The sequence below is a fragment of the Nycticebus coucang genome, chromosome 5, assembly GCF_027406575.1.
Source record: "Nycticebus coucang isolate mNycCou1 chromosome 5, mNycCou1.pri, whole genome shotgun sequence".
In the NCBI taxonomy this organism is placed as follows: Eukaryota; Metazoa; Chordata; class Mammalia; order Primates; family Lorisidae; genus Nycticebus; species Nycticebus coucang.
The window spans coordinates 140,139,026-140,156,047 of NC_069784.1; the positions used below are offsets into that span (position 1 = coordinate 140,139,026).

Genomic DNA, 17,022 nt, shown 5'->3' on the forward strand with positions numbered 1-17,022 from the left:
GAAGGAAGGAAAGAAGGAGGGAGGGAGGGAGGAACGGAGGAAGGAGGGAGGGAGGGAGGAACGGAGGAAGGAGGGAGGAACGGAGGAAGGAGGGAGGAACGGAGGAAGGAGGGAGGGAGGGAGGAACGGAGGAAGGAGGGAGGAACGGAGGAAGGAGGGAGGAAGGAGGGAGGGAGGAAGGAAGGAAAGAAGGAGGGAGGGAGGGAGGAACGAAGGAAGGAGGGAGGGAGGGAGGAACGGAGGAAGGAGGGAGGGAGGGAGGAACAGAGGAAGGAGGGAGGAAGGAGGGAGGGAGGAAGGAAGGAAAGAAGGAGGGAGGGAGGGAGGAACGGAGGAAGGAGGGAGGGAGGGAGGAACGGAGGAAGGAGGGAGGAACGGAGGAAGGAGGGAGGAAGGAGGGAGGGAGGAAGGAAGGAAAGAAGGAGGGAGGGAGGGAGGAACGGAGGAAGGAGGGAGGGAGGGAGGAACGGAGGAAGGAGGGAGGGAGGGAGGAACAGAGGAAGGAGGGAGGGAGGGAGGAACGGAGGAAGGAGGGAGGAAGGAGGGAGGGAGGAAGGAAGGAAAGAAGGAGGGAGGGAGGGAGGAACGGAGGAAGGAGGGAGGGAGGGAGGAACGGAGGAAGGAGGGAGGAACGGAGGAAGGAGGGAGGGAGGGAGGAACGGAGGAAGGAGGGAGGAACGGAGGAAGGAGGGAGGGAGGAAGGAAGGAAAGAAGGAGGGAGGGAGGGAGGAACGGAGGAAGGAGGGAGGAAGGAGGGAGGGAGGAAGGAAGGAAAGAAGGAGGGAGGGAGGGAGGAACGGAGGAAGGAGGGAGGGAGGGAGGAACGGAGGAAGGAGGGAGGAACGGAGGAAGGAGGGAGGGAGGGAGGAACGGAGGAAGGAGGGAGGAACGGAGGAAGGAGGGAGGAAGGAGGGAGGGAGGAAGGAAGGAAAGAAGGAGGGAGGGAGGGAGGAACGGAGGAAGGAGGGAGGGAGGGAGGAACGGAGGAAGGAGGGAGGAAGGGAGGAACGGAGGAAGGAGGGAGGAAGGAGGGAGGGAGGATGGGTTACCTGGCTTGCTCACCGGCCTTTCCCCCAGCTCCAGAGCTGGAGGATTCCTCAGGGTGGGCTAGAGGCCACTTGCTCCCAGGTAACCTAGTTTGCAAGTCTGATGCTGCCTGTCAGGAGTGGTTTGCCACAGGGGGGTGCTGAGGGTGCCGGGAGGAGATGGTGATGCCAAAATGGTGAACGAGCAGCATCCACAGAGTAAGTGTGTCTCTGTGCGGTGTCCCATTGCTTTGATAAGGAAAAGACAGAATTGCTGTCTCTGGCATGGTTATTAGAAAAATCCAATCATCACAATTTACAGCAATGTTTTCAAACTGTGTTCCATGGTACTGATGAGTGTCCAGCAGAGTGTACAAGTGAGTGTATGTGTGTGTGTGTGCGGTAGTGTGTGCTGTGTGTGGTGCGCGCTGTGCGTCTCCTGTGTCTCCTGTGATGTGCACGTTGTGTGTGTGTGCATGTGTGTGGTGTGTACATCTGTGAGAACACATAGGTAGCGTGTGCTGTGTGTGGTGTGCGCTGTGCGTCTCCTGTGTCTCCTGTGATGTGCATGTTGTGTGTGTGTGCACGTGTGTGATGTGTACATCTGTGAGCACACATAGGTAGTGTGTGCTGTGTGTGGTGTGCGCTGTGCGTCTCCTGTGTCTCCTGTGATGTGCACGTTGTGTGTGTGTGCACGTGTGTGATGTGTACATCTGTGAGCACACATAGGTAGTGTGTGCTATGTGTGGTGTGCGCTGTGCGTCTCCTGTCTCCTGTGATGTGCACGTTGTGTGTGTGTGCATGTGTGTGATGTGTATATCTGTGAGCACACATAGGTAGCGTGTGCTGTGTGTGGTGCGCAGTGTGCGTCTCCTGTGTCTCCTGTGATGTGCACGTTGTGTGTTGTCCGTGTTGCACGTATTGTGTGTGCCATGTGTATTGTGTGTGCAGGGGAGGTCCAGAGTCAAATAACTATGTCGCTGTATTAGACAAGTTTAAAAATGCTTCTGTTCTATCTCTTAGAACCCCAGGTGCCTCAGCACCATTTCACAAGCCAGCATGGGCAGCACCGACTCTGGCAGCCCCCCAGCCTCCAGAGGAGCGGCGTGTCCCCTGCGAGAGCTGCTTTCCCCTGGGGTGCACCCTCAGCGCCAGTCTGGCCTCTCCAAGTGTGGCCAGGTCTGCCTGAGCGAGAGAGCTAGAGAGCTGGCAGGGGACGCAGCTGAGGTGGGAAGGGGGCTGCGGTGTGGACGCAGCTGGGTGGGGATGGGGCTGCGGTGTGGACGCAGCTGGGTGGGGATGGGGCTGCGGTGTGGACGCAGCTGCGGTGGGGATGGGGCTGCGGTGTGAACGCAGCTGGGTGGGGATGGGGCTGCGGTGTGGACGCAGCTGCGGTGGGGATGGGGCTGCGGTGTGAACGCGGCTGCGGTGGGGATGGGGCTGCGGTGTGGACGTGGCTGCGGTGGGGATGGGGCTGCGGTGTGGACGCAGCTGGGTGGGGATGGGGCTGTGGTGTGGACACAGCTGCGGTGGGGATGGGGCTGCGGTGTGGACGCAGCTGCAGTGGGGATGGGGCTGCGGTGTGAACGCAGCTGTGGTGGGGATGGGGCTGCGGTGTGGACGCGGCTGCGGTGCACTCCCAGGCAGGGCTGCCGTGCACTCCCAGGCAGGGCTGCCAGTGGTATTCCATCCTACCATAGAGGGCCCTGTGGACCTGGCTTGGAAGGTCAGGTGGGGAAGTGGCTGTTCGGCTGCCTTGCTGTCTGAGACAGGAGGGCTGGCGTGTCTTTTCCACTCTCATGCCTGGACAAGGCTCCCTATGTGCTGTGGAAGAAATGAATGAACCAACACACCTACGGACAGGGATGCCCGAAGGCAGCAATTTATATTAATTAGTGCACATAATAAATAATTTAAATTATCCATAGAAGATTAAATTGGGCTCACAATTCTCCGATTAAAAAGGCAAAGGACTGTATAATATGATGCAAATGTAATATGCAAGTATACATCACAACAAAATACAGCATTAAACTGCTAATCATTGAACAAAATCCCACTATTCAGGGCAGAATCTGAGATCACTGTCATCTTGAATACCTTAGTCTTCAACCCGAGCTTTGATGGATGGGCTGTCCAGCTATTGGGGCCTACATGCTCTAGTCTGAAAAGCAGTCGTTAATTATTCTCTCGAAGTTTAGAAAATCTTACTTGGAGCTGTACTTCTGGGAGTCACCCTGATCTGTCAGGACTAAAGTGGGTACAAGGGTCATTTTACTCATATATGAAAACTACCAATGTGTGGTGCAAACACCTACACAGCAGAGTTATGTTAATAGCATTGAGATGTCCAACTTGCACTCCAGAGCTTCCTTGAGTTGTCCAGCTGTGGTCTGCGGGAGGGCCCTGGGGCTGGGTTGCAGAAAGGTCTTTTGACCTGCAGACACTGAAAACAGCCCCTTCGTCTACGAGGCCTGATGGGTGAAGAATCCCTGTCAGGGTACAGGGAGAGATTGAGCTCAGAAGGAAACCAGGCCTCACCCAGGCCGCTTCCTGAACGCAGGGCTCAGGAAGGGAGACAGGTTGCCGGCCGTTGCCACAGGAAAGCCGTCCCGGGACTCTGCACAGGAGCTACAGAAAGGAGCAGTGTGTGGACTCTGCGGTCCCAGAGCCCAGGCGGGAGCCTTGCCACATTATTGCCTTAGAGAGCAGGCCGAGGAGGTGACTGTCCCCATTGTGTATATTGGACTTGGGTACCGTGAGAGGTCCCTAACATAAGAGTCCTCATGGGAAGGAAAGCGTCAGCCCCCATCTAAATCCTGAACCACTCGCTGCTGAACTCAAATGTGTGAAAAACAAGAGCAACCGAAAACACACCGAGCAACGCACATCTTCAAGCACACAGGGTCCTCCCATCTCACTGGCTGTCACACACTGATTTAATCAGAACACAGCCAGCATCTAAAGAGCAGCGACCACCGATGCTTTAGAAGCCAGGGTCAGGTGCATCAGGAGGCCATTATTATAGTTACAGCTTTATGAACTCTTTGAGACCACCTCACCCCACTACACCTCTCCATCTTCCTCAGACCTTGGTGAAGCTCCGGGCACATGGGGTGCCTGGGGGAAGGGAGTCAGCCAAGAACAGGGCATCCCCGCTGTGAGGAGTCCTTCTGAGTTTCCTTCCTTCCCAAACAGGAGCTCCCAAAGGGGCTGGGCATGCAGTCTGCATGGCGGGCACATCCAGGCTCCAGGACAGCTGTCCATCTAAACCAGCATTAAAACATGCCACAAAATGCCACGAATTGCAGCAGCATCGCACGAGAGGTGCACTTGGCAAGGGGGACCCTCCTGAGGTGCCCCTGACACACTGGTACTGGGAAGGTGTATTTCCCACCCAGACAGATCACTGATTCCCCTAGGAAAATGTCAGCCAACATGCGTGGATGACACGTCCGTTCACCTCCTACACACATAAATGGTGACAGAAATATAAAATGGTGCATTTTCACATAAAAAGTCCTATACTTTTAGGACTTTAAAAATCAATCCCCAAAGCACTTCCTCTGCCTGTATTTGGAATTACTGGGGATTTAGTTTACATAGCTTATACCCTCATGTGTCTCTTGTGGAAACATAGTTTTGTTCAGTTTTTTATTATTAATAGCCGCCACGTGTCAAGCTGCATATACCCCATTTTTACTGACTAGGAACATACACTAGCCGGAGCTGTTGTAGGTCAGCAATGCCAGCTTGTGAAGGACTGTCACCCCCAAACATTTGTCCTGGAGATAGTCAATGTCTTGTTGGGCCCCTGTCCTCATGCAGAGTTTTGTCAAGGTTTATGGTTTATACGGAATAAACAGTGCGTCTCATACCAAGCATAGTCATTTGGCCCATTTTTTAAGCTTGTCAACCTAAAAGAGTTCATATGTAAATTTTATTTCGTATAGAAATTGTATTGCTTTGAACCCAGAATAACTACTTTATTATCAAAGCAGAGAGTATGCACTATTTTTTGTATCACTTATCAGGAAAGTTCTAGTTTTTCTTTCTTTCTTTTTTTTTTTGAGACAGAGTCTCAAGCTGTCACCCTCGGTAGAGTGCTGTGGCATCACAGCTCACAGCAACCTCCAACTCCTGGGCTTAAGTGATTCTCTTGCCTCAGCCTCCCAAGTGGCTGGGACCACAGGCATCCGCCACAACACCTGGCTATTTTTTGGTTGCAGTTGTCATTGTTGTTTGGCAGGCCTGGGCTGGATTCGAACCTGTCAAAGTTCTAGTTTTTCAATAAAGCTTCAAGATTCCTGAGGACACAGCCCATGTGCACACCTGGCCCCAGGACTCAGTGCCCAGAAAGGCTGGACGAGCCCAGTTGAGGAGAAGTGCATGTGTACTCCTCGTCCCAGGCTTGGGAAGCTGCCCTGCCCTGCACACACCGAAGACTGGAAGGTGGGTACTTCCCTTCAACATGACCTTGCGTCTGGGGTGTGACACCCATGACGTCCATGCTCATTGTGTTCAGCCTACTCTTGCGTCAAGGCCACTTTCTGCCCTTCCTGTGGGGACTTGAGTGAAGCCACCTCTCTCTCAAAACCTCACTGGACTCCAGGTCCTGAAAGCCTCCCCCGCTCTCCACACTGTGGGATTTTTCCTTCCCTCCCACAGGGTCCCCACCAGGTTACTCTTACCTTACAGAAAAAATTAATGACAGCCTAAATGACAGCCATCTGCACTCCGTCAATAACCTTGCTCCGTCTCACAGCCCCTGCGCCAGTCACAGCCCCCAGGAAACACTGGCCGTTCAGTCCTTGTGGTTGAACTCGCTGAATTCTGCCCACTACCGGGGAGCATTTAAGCTACGCCCTGCCTTTGGTGACTTTGGTCACAGGAATTGTGTCTGTTTGTGCCTGTCTCGTGTACGCCTAGCGCCTCAGCACGTGGGAGGCACGCTGGGCATGTTTTAGGTAGAAAAGTGAGCTGAAGCCAGGCAGTCCAGGGAGGGGCGGGCTGCTTCCCGCCAAGTCCACATGAAAGGCAGGCTGTCACCTGCGCGAGGGTGGGACACAGAGTTCCCAGCGGCCCAAGCCTTGCACTCTCCGGAGGAGCTGGCCCTGGGGTGGAGGCAGCTCACAGCCCGCTCTAGTCTGGGCGTCTCCCTCCCTGTCCCGCTCTGCGCCTGGCTCAGTATGAAGGTGGCAGGAAGGGCCGACTCCAGGTGGACCGTGTGGGCCTCGGATCCAAAGCTGCATCGCGGGCGAAGGAGGCTCAGGCTGAAGCAGGTTGCTTAGCAATGTGGAACTGCTGTGCTCACAAAGGGGAGCCTTCCGCTCAGAGCAGCCAGAGCTTCAGGACCTGGCCCAGGGGCCATTCACACCTCCTGTCCTCTGCACACCAGAGGTCACTAGGCCATCCATGGGGCACGGAGTGCCCACAGCTGTACCCTGTGGGCTCCTCGGAAGGGCAGGTGCATTTTCTCCCTGGGCTCTCCCTTTGCTTCATGCTACTGGGATCTCAAAATATTTTCTTTTTCTGCATTAAAACAAGTTGAGGTTCTAAAATGAATCTTTAACATTTTGTTTAAAGCAAAGTTTACTCCAGAGATCTGACTGGACTCAGCCTTCTGGCTGAGGCTGTCAACTGCTCCTGTGTCCTGGCTGGAGCCGTGCAGGGCTGTGCACCACCCCTGTGGCTCAGAGAGCCACCCCTGGAGCTGTGGGCAACATGACAGGCTCTCAGCACATAACACATTAGCTTCCGGCATGCCGTCGCCTCCTCGATAAGTGTTCTGGCCTGTCGCCTCCTGTCTCAGTGCAGGCATTGTCAATAAATTGCTTCTTGTCCCTAATAAGAACCTGTGTGACACCACACCTAAAGATGTTGGCTAAGTTACTAGCAAAAGGGAAACGTTGCAGATTTTCTAATTAGCAAACCATGAATAAGAGGAATTCAAAATATGTAACATAAAAGGCATTTTTCTTTTTTTGTTTGATGTGTTCACTCATTATTTATTGTTATTGTCCAGCCATGTATGGGAGCAGATTCTGTAAAGTGTACCTGCGTTCTCCCACTAGGAGTATTTTCATGAGCATAAAATGAAGGTGGTCTTGTCAGTTACTTCCATGGCCGGGGAGGTAACAGGGGTCATCTGAATTAGCAGTTTATAAATACAGACTAGATAGTCAATGGTTTGGGGTTTGTTCTGGGTCTCCAGAGGTCTTCAGCTGCGTAGGTGGTGGGTTCTGAGGGCAGTGTGGACGGTGGGGGCTGTGTTCTGTGCCTCGCCCTGGGGGTTGGTCATGAAACTGTGTTCTGTTTGTGAAAATGTGTCAAACCATACAGGTAAACAGTAGTCCCCTCTGAGCCACAGATTTGTTTTCTGTGGTTTGAAAATAGGTGAGTATAGTACAATAAGCTATCGAGTGGGGAGAGGAGGGAGAGAGAGGCAGGGAGCAAGATTGACCACATTCACGTAGCTTTTATCACAGCACAAAAGCTGATGATTAAGTTCTTGAACTCACCCTTGTGTGCTTAGGCTGGTAACACTATACAAACAGCTAGGTAAGGTCTCATGACCTTGGTATATCTGTGTCTCACAGCTGTGTTCATATTGATGTGTGGAGTTCATTATTATTGTGTATTTTTATGTGTTGGTGCAAGAATGTCAGAGCTTGAATTAGAATAATAAAGATTTCATTCCTTGTTAAATTTGGCAAGGGTGGATGTGAAGTCAGGAGAATGTTAGTTCAAGTTTATGGGGATAATACCATAAAGAAAGTGTCAGTGTACAAGTGGATTAAATGTTTTTCTGAGGGGAGAGACAGGACAACCAGTAACAAGCAGAACTGATGAAAACATTGCAAACATTCATCAGATCATGCATCAAAACCATTGTCTGACTGTGAGAAGCACAGCAGACCAAGTAAACATCAATAGAGAGACAGTAAGGAAAATCTCACCTGAAAATCTTGTCACGAGAAAGGTGTGGCTCTTGCATCAATATAATGCACCGGCTCACACAGCACTCTCTGTGAGGGGTGTTTAGCCAGTAAACAAATAACTGTATTGAAACACCCTCCTTACTCACCTGATCTGGCCACCAGTGACTTTTTTCTTGACCTGATATAAAGAAATATTGAAAGGAAGACATTTTGATGATATCTGGGACATCAAGGCTAATTCAACAAGAGCTCTGATTGCCATTCCAGAAAAAGAGTTCCAAAATTGCTTGAAGGCTGGACTTGGCATTGGTGTCAGTGCAGAGCTTCCCAAGGGGAGCACTTCTAAGGTGACTGTACAACATTCAGCAGTGAGCTGTGTAGCACCTGTCCCAGGCCGAGTTCGCAGACTCGCTCGTCAGAGCTTATTCTAGTTTATTAGTGGTGGTCGTTGTTAATCGCTTCCTATTCCTAACCACAAATTAAACCTCCGCACGCGTGTGCATGTGCAGGGAGAACACTGTGTACAGGCCACCTGGGCTTTCAGGCCTCCCCTGTGGGACTCAGATGTAACCCGGGACACGAGGGCGCTGTCATAATTGTGTGCTTTCTGTATGCATACTACGGTACAATGCAACTGTCAAGCACATACATCACAGTTGACAAAGGGCTTTTGTAATTACCACCATTAACAGGCATTCTAGTAGAAGAGCGTGCTGGACTGCAATCAGGACACCGATTTCCAGCCCCACTTCCTCACGCAGCCTCGTGTCACTGAGCTGAATGGTCATTCTACCTTCTCTTGTCACTCTCACATGAGTCCTTTAAACTGCAATTGTCTCAATGTGGGGATCTCTGCAGTCCCGAATATTTCCCCTGGGCACGACCCTTGACCTCCATCAGGTGCTCTGGGCCCTGCCTCTTTTCTGGGGAGCCCCCAGGAAGGTCTAACAACTCTGTTCTCTCTGAACACCTTGAGTCAGGTCTTTACCCCCAAACTCCACTGAGTGACCCAGGTGGAGGCCATGACAGGACCCAAACTGCTGCCCAGCCTCAGTGTGTGTCCAGCCAGATGTGCCAGTGGAAGTCGACGCTGTTGCCGAGTTGATATGGGGGCTGAGTTGGTCTTCTTAGGCGAGATCGGGCGCGTTCAGGGTGGTGGCCATAGATGAGTTGGTCTTTTTAGGAGCTCCTAAGTTTTTGTTCCTCTCACTGGTCACAGTTTTGTGGCTTACCCCCTTCCTGACCTGTAAAGCCTAGAGGGCCAGAGGCCTCAGGCCTCAGGCTGTGCTTTCCTGGTCCCCATCTCTTCCCATATATGACCACATAGCAATGACTTCCAACTTTGGATCTATCCAGATCCCATGGAGCAGAGAGCCCAATCACGTCCATCTAACTGCCACTCACCAGACATCTAACAGCACCCAAACGAACATGCCCAGCACCAGATACTTGATTTTTCAGCCCCACAAACCTGCTCCTCTGTCAGGCTTTCCCATCTCAGTGAATGACCACTCCAGTGGTCAGGCTCTCGTGGAGATAAATTCTGGCTCTTTCCTCAGCCCTCTTGCCTTGCTGGCGTGCCCCACAGACTCTATTTTTCAAGTACATCCCCACTCTGGCCACGTCCCACTGGCCCCACCTCCACCGTGACCACCTCGGTGCCAGCCATCACCGCTCCTTACAGGAGTGACTCAACAGCGTCCTCACTCACCCGACCTGCCTCCTTTTTGCCCTGTGTCTCCCCCTGGAAGCCAGGACAGTCCTTCTAAGAATGAGTCACCTCTTGTCACTCCTTCCATCAAAGCCCCCAGGCTCTGTGCTGGGTCCCAAATTCACAATTTGCTGCCTCCAGGGTCAGGTGTCCTCTCAGCTGGTGTGATCTGCCCCCAGGGCTGGAGAAGGTGGGCAGGAAATTCTGAGAGAACATTCTGGAAGTAGCTGGAGTTGGGCCCAGTGGGCTTAGAGGCCCTTTTGGATCCAAGCCTAGAAATAGACTTGGGCAGGAAAAATAATTGTTTCTGATTTGAACGTGAAGCTGGAAAGATGGATGTTGTTTTCTTCTTCTCTCTGCTCTCACTGTGGTGAGTAGTTTGTGGGCTCTCCCTCACTTCCCAGGTTGGCTCGACAGAGGCTTTGGAGTAGAATGTTCTAGATTTATGTGAGATGCCACAAAAAATGACTCCACTGATCTACCTGAAAGCTGCAGGTCGGCCTCTTTAGCCAGCCTGGCTGCACCATGTTCTCAGAACTGCTCTTGGGAAGGCCCTTAGCTCCTACTAAAGACCACAAGTGCCATGTGGAAAGCCCCTCACACCAGGAGCCTGGCAGCCTCCCATGATCAATGGTGACGTGGGTAATTCACGTTTCTGGCTTTGCCTCAGCTGCCTGCAAGCTTAGGCCAGCAGATTCAGTGACCAGACCCCGTTGCTGACACACCCATTTTCTCTTCATTACATGTTCTGAAGTTTTCTTTTAGATATATCTTTAGTTTTTAAAAAATGTTGTATAGGCCAGACACAGTGGCTCATGCCTGTAATCCCAGCACTCTGGGAGGGCGAGGTGGGTGGATTGCTTGAGCTCAGGCGTTCAAGACTAGCCTGGCAAGAGTGAGACCCTGTCTCCACTAAAATAGGAAACCTAGCCAGGTGTGGTGGCAGGTGTCTATAGTCCCAGCTACTTGGGAGGCTGAAATGGAAGGATTGTTTGAGAACATGAGTTTGAGGTTTCTAAGAGCTATCGTGACTCTACAGCACTCTACCCAGGATGACAAAGTGACACTCTGTCTCAAAAAAAAAAAAAAAATAGAAAATATGGTATAATATTGTGGCATATGTTATATATATAATTTAAACCCTGCCATCACTAGCAGTCTGGCACTCCACACTCTGACTTGGACTCGTCCCCAGAGTTTTCACACCTCACATTCACACCTTAGTGCCTTCCACCTCCGTGCCCTAGGTCTGGCCCATCCCCTTCAGGATTTCTGCAGGGGCCTTGCTGCTCCAGAATGTGGGAGTCTCCTAACTAAAGAGGGTCTTCCAGGCTTAGCATGCTCTGAGCAGACCGAGAAACCAAGGCCACCTCCAATGAGACTCGACTTAAACCCAGTTTGCACCCAGGAGCACCATTTACTCACCAGCTCCTACACCTCCAGGTTGGAGGGACGTTCCCTGTCCCCAGCCTGAGGTGGAAGCCTTCTGCCCAAATATTCATTGAACTTTGACTCTTTCTGAGATGACCCAGGCTCTGTGTCACAGGAACTGGGAAGGTGCCCCCCCCCCTCGGGGGTGAGGAAGAGCAGCTGGGGATGCAGGTGGCCGCAGGGAAGCAAAGTGCCATGGGAGTGGAGGACATGAGCCCTGGCCTCAGGATGAAGATCACTGCAGACCTTGAGGGGTTAGTGGTTATTCCTGAAATGTCTGGGAGGTTGAACATGATTCAAGTGAGCTAAGGGCTGCCCAGGGAAAGAATTTTACTTCAGAGAAATATTGGAGAGTGGAGTTTGGCTAAGACGAATACAGGGCTGGCAAGGCGGGGGGACTTCATCATCTAGGGCAGGACCACTTATCACTATCGAGAGCTAAGACTGTGACCTTTCTGTAGCAAGAACTGTCAAAGGGTTTGCCCTGGGACCTGGGGCCTGGGAGAAGGGGAGGACGAGCCCTGCAGGAAGGACGGCCAGGCCTGGGAGACCTGAGAGGGCAGGGGGTGGACAGGTACTGGCCCCCCAACCAAAGCAAGTGACATGGCCTCATGTGCTCCCTGAGGAACGTTGCCCTAAGATGGAAAAACTTCTTTCTTTGTGGACATGCCCAGGCTAGTAAGAACAATCAGTTAAATGTTTGCAGGAAGGAAAGTTACTGGAGGGCTTCGCACGGTTGCAGCTGGGGGCTGGGCACCTGTGGGAGTCGCAGGAAAAGTGCTCTGCTCTGTTCTCCTTTTAGCAAACTATTCTTTCTTAAGTTTCAGGGAACTAATCAATCAAGAACAAGACAGCTAGAAGCCGTTGTGGTTAAGCCTTCAGCAAAGTGTTGAGCAAAGGGTCTTGATTTAGAACTAGCTGTGTGTGTGTCCAGCAGCATGTGTGCTGAACACAGAATTTCTTAGCAGTCTTTATGATTTCACCATTAGATGTTCCTTCTTCTATTTCTATACCTTTTTTTTCTTTTGTCTAGTGCTGTGTATAAAAACACCCAATAAATGTGAGAAGTCACCACAGGCCTGAGCGAGCCTTGGTCTCCCTCTCATAATAATCATTCTGTGTGCAGTGTTTGCCTCTGTGTCTCTGAGCATCTAGTTCTGAGGACAACAACAAGGGGGTACAGACCCACTGTCAGGAAATGGGTGGGTGGATGGTGGCCCCACTCCCTGGTCAGTGGGCAGGTGGGGGAGAAGGCACACCACACAGTCGAAGTGGACGACAGTAGGGTGTGGCCAGCAGTCAGAGATGGCGGTCTGGGGGGCAAGTTCTGCCGGCTGGGGCACGTGACCTTTGAGAGGCCGTGGAACACTGGCCCGTGGAGGCTGCAGTTCTGTGTTTATCTGCTCACTGCCTGTCTCCTCGCTTGGCTGACATAGCTAGAGAAAGAAAAGTCCATGTGTGTATCTGATCACCATGCTGTCTCCAGAGCCGCCAGCATCCACCCCCCGGCTCAGGTGTGTTGGAGGAGAGAGCGATGGTGATGACGCAGGGGCTCATTCTTGCTCCACAGATGCTGGGCACCTGCCAGGCCTGGGAATTCTGGCTCTAGCTGCAGCAGGAGGGGTGCGCACATAAAAATACACTTAAGACTTAAATGTAGATGAGAGAGCAGCTTCACAGAAGGGCTAGAAGCAGCCCTGGGAGCAGCAACCAAAGGAGAAATGGGGGGAGAAGCATCTCAGGGTGAAGGAGAAATCAAATAGCAGGTGCACTGGGCAGAGATCAGGCAGGGGAGTCAGCACCATGGAGAGGTGAGGGGGCAGAGAGGGGCACCGGGCAGAGATCAGGCAGGGGAGTCAGCACCATGGAGAGGTGAGGGGGCAGAGAGGGGCACTGGGCAGAGATCAGGCAGGGGAGTCAGCACCATGGAGAGGTGAGGGGGCAGAGAGGGGCACTGGGCAGAGATCAGGCAGGGGAGTCAGCACCATGGAGAGGTGAGGGGGCAGAGAGGGGCACTGGGCAGAGATCAGGCAGGGGAGTCAGCACCATGGAGAGGTGAGGGGGCAGAGAGGGGCACTGGGCAGAGATCAGGCAGGGGAGTCAGCACCATGGAGAGGTGAGGGGGCAGAGAGGGGCACTGGGCAGAGATCAGGCAGGGGAGTCAGCACCATGGAGAGGTGAGGGGGACAGAGAGGGGCACTGGGTAGAGATCAGGCAGGGGAGTCAGCACCATGGAGAGGTGAGGGGGCAGAGAGGGGCACTGGGCAGAGATCAGGCAGGGGAGTCAGCACCATGGAGAGGTGAGGGGGCAGAGAGGGGTGGTGAGAGAGCTGCTGAGGGTGCCAGAAGATGGGGAACAAGATGGGGACACGGGCAGAGATTGTGAGCCAGGAATACAGCACGTGACATGCACACTCTCCAGCCAGTGCCATCACACAGATGGTCTTAAAAGGTGTGTCCCATTTGAAATTACTCTCAATGACTTCCCATGATTTACTGGGCAGAGTAAGCGGTTAATGCCAAACCGCTTACTTGGTGGTGACGATGTGTGTGTGTTTTCCATATGAGTATTTAAAATACAAGTATGTGGACAGGAGATTAGTCTGTAAAATAATTGCCTTTATTTAGAAACCCAGACTCTGTAAGTTTAAGAGATGTAAACTCTGGTCTGGCTTTTCAGTTGGCTAGGTGGCTGTTTGTAAACTGTATGGTGTTAGAAGTTTAAATGTTTAGCCATTTGTAAAATTAGGTGTTAGACTTCATTATCTTAAGTAGTCTTCCGACTCTTAAAAACATCTACAAAATCAAGGGTAAGTCTCTGATTCCAGTTAAGTCTCTTTGGTTGATCGCCCTCTAACATTGTTTGTATCTGAATTTAAATTAACTGACATCTTCATGTACACTCTCAATCTCTATAGATAATAAGATGGACTAAAATTTGTTAGAGCAGAAAATGTACATACAAAGGGAAATCGTATAGTATCTGCTGAAATAGTTGAGAAGAATCAACTGTCAGCCTGAGGCGTCTTCGAGTCAAACTCTTGCTCAGGTACTTTCTGAGTTCACCCCACCGACGGGCGCGTTCACATCTTGGTCTGTGTCTCGCCTTCCTCCCCTGGGTTTGACTGTGTTGGAGAAAGTGGTTCCACCGCGTTCTTGTACTCCAGATACTCGACGGTCAGATAAGCCGCCATGGTCAGAGTCAGCACTCCCAGGAGAATGTAGAGTTTGATGTAGACGCACAGAAACGTGCTGTACCCGAAGGCGATGACGAACCCCAGCGCTTCCCACAGGCGGTAGTTGGAGAAGGCGGCCTCCTTGTCTTTCTCAAAGAGTACGCCATACAGAGCTACAAGAGAGAGGGCCGTGTGAGCGAGGCCTGGGCGCCTTCCACTGCCCCCACTGTCTGGTTCTCTCCACAAAATCAGGGCTTTAAAAAAAAAAAAGCAAAACCAGGATTCTTTCCCCTGTGAGTTACACTAAGTCAGGTGGAACCCTCTCTACCTGGCAGGGAGGAACTGTCACCAGTATAAGAAACACGGAACCCAGGAGTGTTGCGCAGAAGGAGCCACCTGCTGTGAGTGAGGACAGCAGGGCCCAGAGGCAAGTGGCACCACAGGAGGCCATGCCCCAGCAGCCAGAAGCAGCGGAAACCAGAGTGCTGACCTGCTGGTAAAGACACTCAGGGACCTTCACTGGAGTGTACAACAGCTCATCAGATAAGTGATCCCAGTCTCAGAATATCCAGACAACCACCACAGAGACCGGATTCCTGCTGTTGGAACTTTTCATTCCTATCAGAGACGACCCTCCCACCTGTCCCTCCCCAGGACGGGTCCTACCTATGCCTTCCCCAGGGCGGGTCCCACCTGTGCCTTCCCCAGGGTGGCACTGACCAAAACAGCTGAACCTGCTACTGGAGACCCTCACATAGGGGGTTGCCTGAAGCTTGGGGAGAAAATAGCCTATGTGTGCTGTGGGGAATCATGTTCCCCTGAATTCACACAGCGTTACAGCCTCAGCCCCAGGCCCTCAGAACATGGCCGTGTTTGGAGATGGGGTCTTTGCAGAGGTAATGGAGATAGAACAGGCTGGGGGTCGGGCCCTAATCCAGCGGGAGGTAAGAGGAGGCAGCTGGAACAGCAGGACATGTGTACTGGGGCAGCAGTTGGTGTCCCCGCAGGCTGGCTTCCACCTTGTGGCAGAGGCCTGGCTTTGCAGCGTGACCTCCTGTGGGCCAACCACGGGCCACCCCTCAGGGGATGTGGGGCACCTGAGATTTATCTACAGCATGTCCTTCTGGGCTGACCCTGGTGCGGTGGCCACCCCAATGTCCTCTTCACAAGCTGAGCTAAGCCATCAGATATGGGAGACAAGCGGGTCCAGGTGTGTGGACACCCCAGGGCTTGAACCTGGCTCTGCAGGGTGCAGTTTCCCCAAACAGTTACAGACCTCAATCTCAGAGGGACCTTGGGGACAGTGGCTGTTTCTTTTAATTTTTTAAATTCCATATTCCTGGCAGAGTGAGAGGCATAGACATGGGCCACCGGGATCAGGGGAGTGTCAGGGGGAGGTTAGGAGGAGGGAGGCTGTGCACAGGCCTGTCAGTGGCCACAGGGAGGGGAGAACAGTCTGAGGCTTGTAGAGTGCAGAAGGGGCTTCGGGGGACTTGGTCCCCAGTGGGCCACCTCCCTCGAGAGGGCCTTGGAGGAGGTGGTGTGGTCCCTCTTAGGCAGAGGTGATGTCACTGAGAGAATCCCTGGACAAAGGCGTGCTTTTTGGACCTGCCTGTCTGCATCTTCCCTTCAGGCATTGGTGCGTGAGGGTTGCTATGGCAACTGCACCATCCTTTTCAAGATGTCCCAGCATATAAATGGCGGGCAAGTTGCTGGCACAGACATGCTCTGCAAAGCCTGAGGAATCCAGAGTCCCAGGGGAGGAAATTCCAGAATCCTGCCCCAGGAAGGAGGGGTCAGGTGGTTAAGTCAGCTGACCCGAGTGTGAGCTGGACAAATCTCATTGAATCTTGTTCAGTCCCATTAATATCAGGAAAGTATACGGCCCACATATATTCTTAAAAGAAAACTACACATTCAGGGAAAATAGTTATCCAATTTACTATTTAGAAAATAAAAAATAAGTGAGAGCTGTTCTTGAAACGTGGACATGGCTACACAAAACTTCCTTCCTTTGTTTTGTTTTGTTATAGAGAATAGACTTTGCTGACCTGCTCTGCTGCAGGGTGGCAAATTCTGAGAGCTGGGTGGGGCAGCCAGCAGAGAATTCTGTATTAGTCGCTCCCTAATGGTGACTGGGAGTATGGATTCCTCAGGAAATTCTCAAGTATGTGAGAACATTTTTCCCAACAACTGTTTTGGTTTTGAAAAAAATTGCCTTTTACCTGTACAAAAACACAGAATTTCATCCCTTCATTAAAGGGAGTCTTTGTTCAACTTGGTCATTGGACTTGAACTTCATTTATATATTGGACCAAAGGTAACTTTCCCCACAATTTGCATAAAGGCTTTGCTCACAAGTATCTTGAGTCCTTATAAAGGAAGGGAGAGGTAAGGTAATTAGTCATATGTCTCAGGGAGGAAGGAAACTATTTTTTACTGCATCCGTTTTAAAAATCAAGGAAGTTGCTGTATGGAATATTGGGGGTAAACAGCCTCACAGCGGTCTATTTTGACATGTGCATGCTTTTTTAAATTCCGGACTTCAGAGTTTGCATTTTAGCAGCAGGAGGCACATGCCTGTGGGGTGCTCAGTAAAACTTGGGGCCTGTCCTGCATCTGGGGGACGTCAGGACAGACTCTCTGGTGATGATGCAGTTCCTGCAGGTTCCGTGACGCACATTTGTTTGTAATTGTGGGCTGCCCATATGGCCCCATGAGTTCTCATTTATCTGCCC

The 17,022-nt window shown here is 51.9% G+C and overlaps 1 protein-coding gene across 4 annotated transcripts in view; it reads right to left on the reverse strand.

Annotated features, from left to right (window-relative positions):
* Window positions 1-13,712: 13,712 nt before the first annotated feature.
* The window catches only part of UNC93A (unc-93 homolog A), a 32,669-nt gene continuing 29,359 nt past the window's right edge, over window positions 13,713-17,022 (reverse strand). For 3 of the 4 annotated variants that reach the window (XM_053592715.1, XM_053592716.1, XM_053592714.1), the window contains one exon: window positions 13,713-14,457. In XM_053592715.1, coding sequence (XP_053448690.1) covers window positions 14,192-14,457 — 266 coding nt within the window. In that variant the 3' untranslated portion in view covers window positions 13,713-14,191. The remainder of the gene's footprint in view (window positions 14,458-17,022) is intronic. The other variant, XM_053592717.1, reaches the window with a different exon arrangement.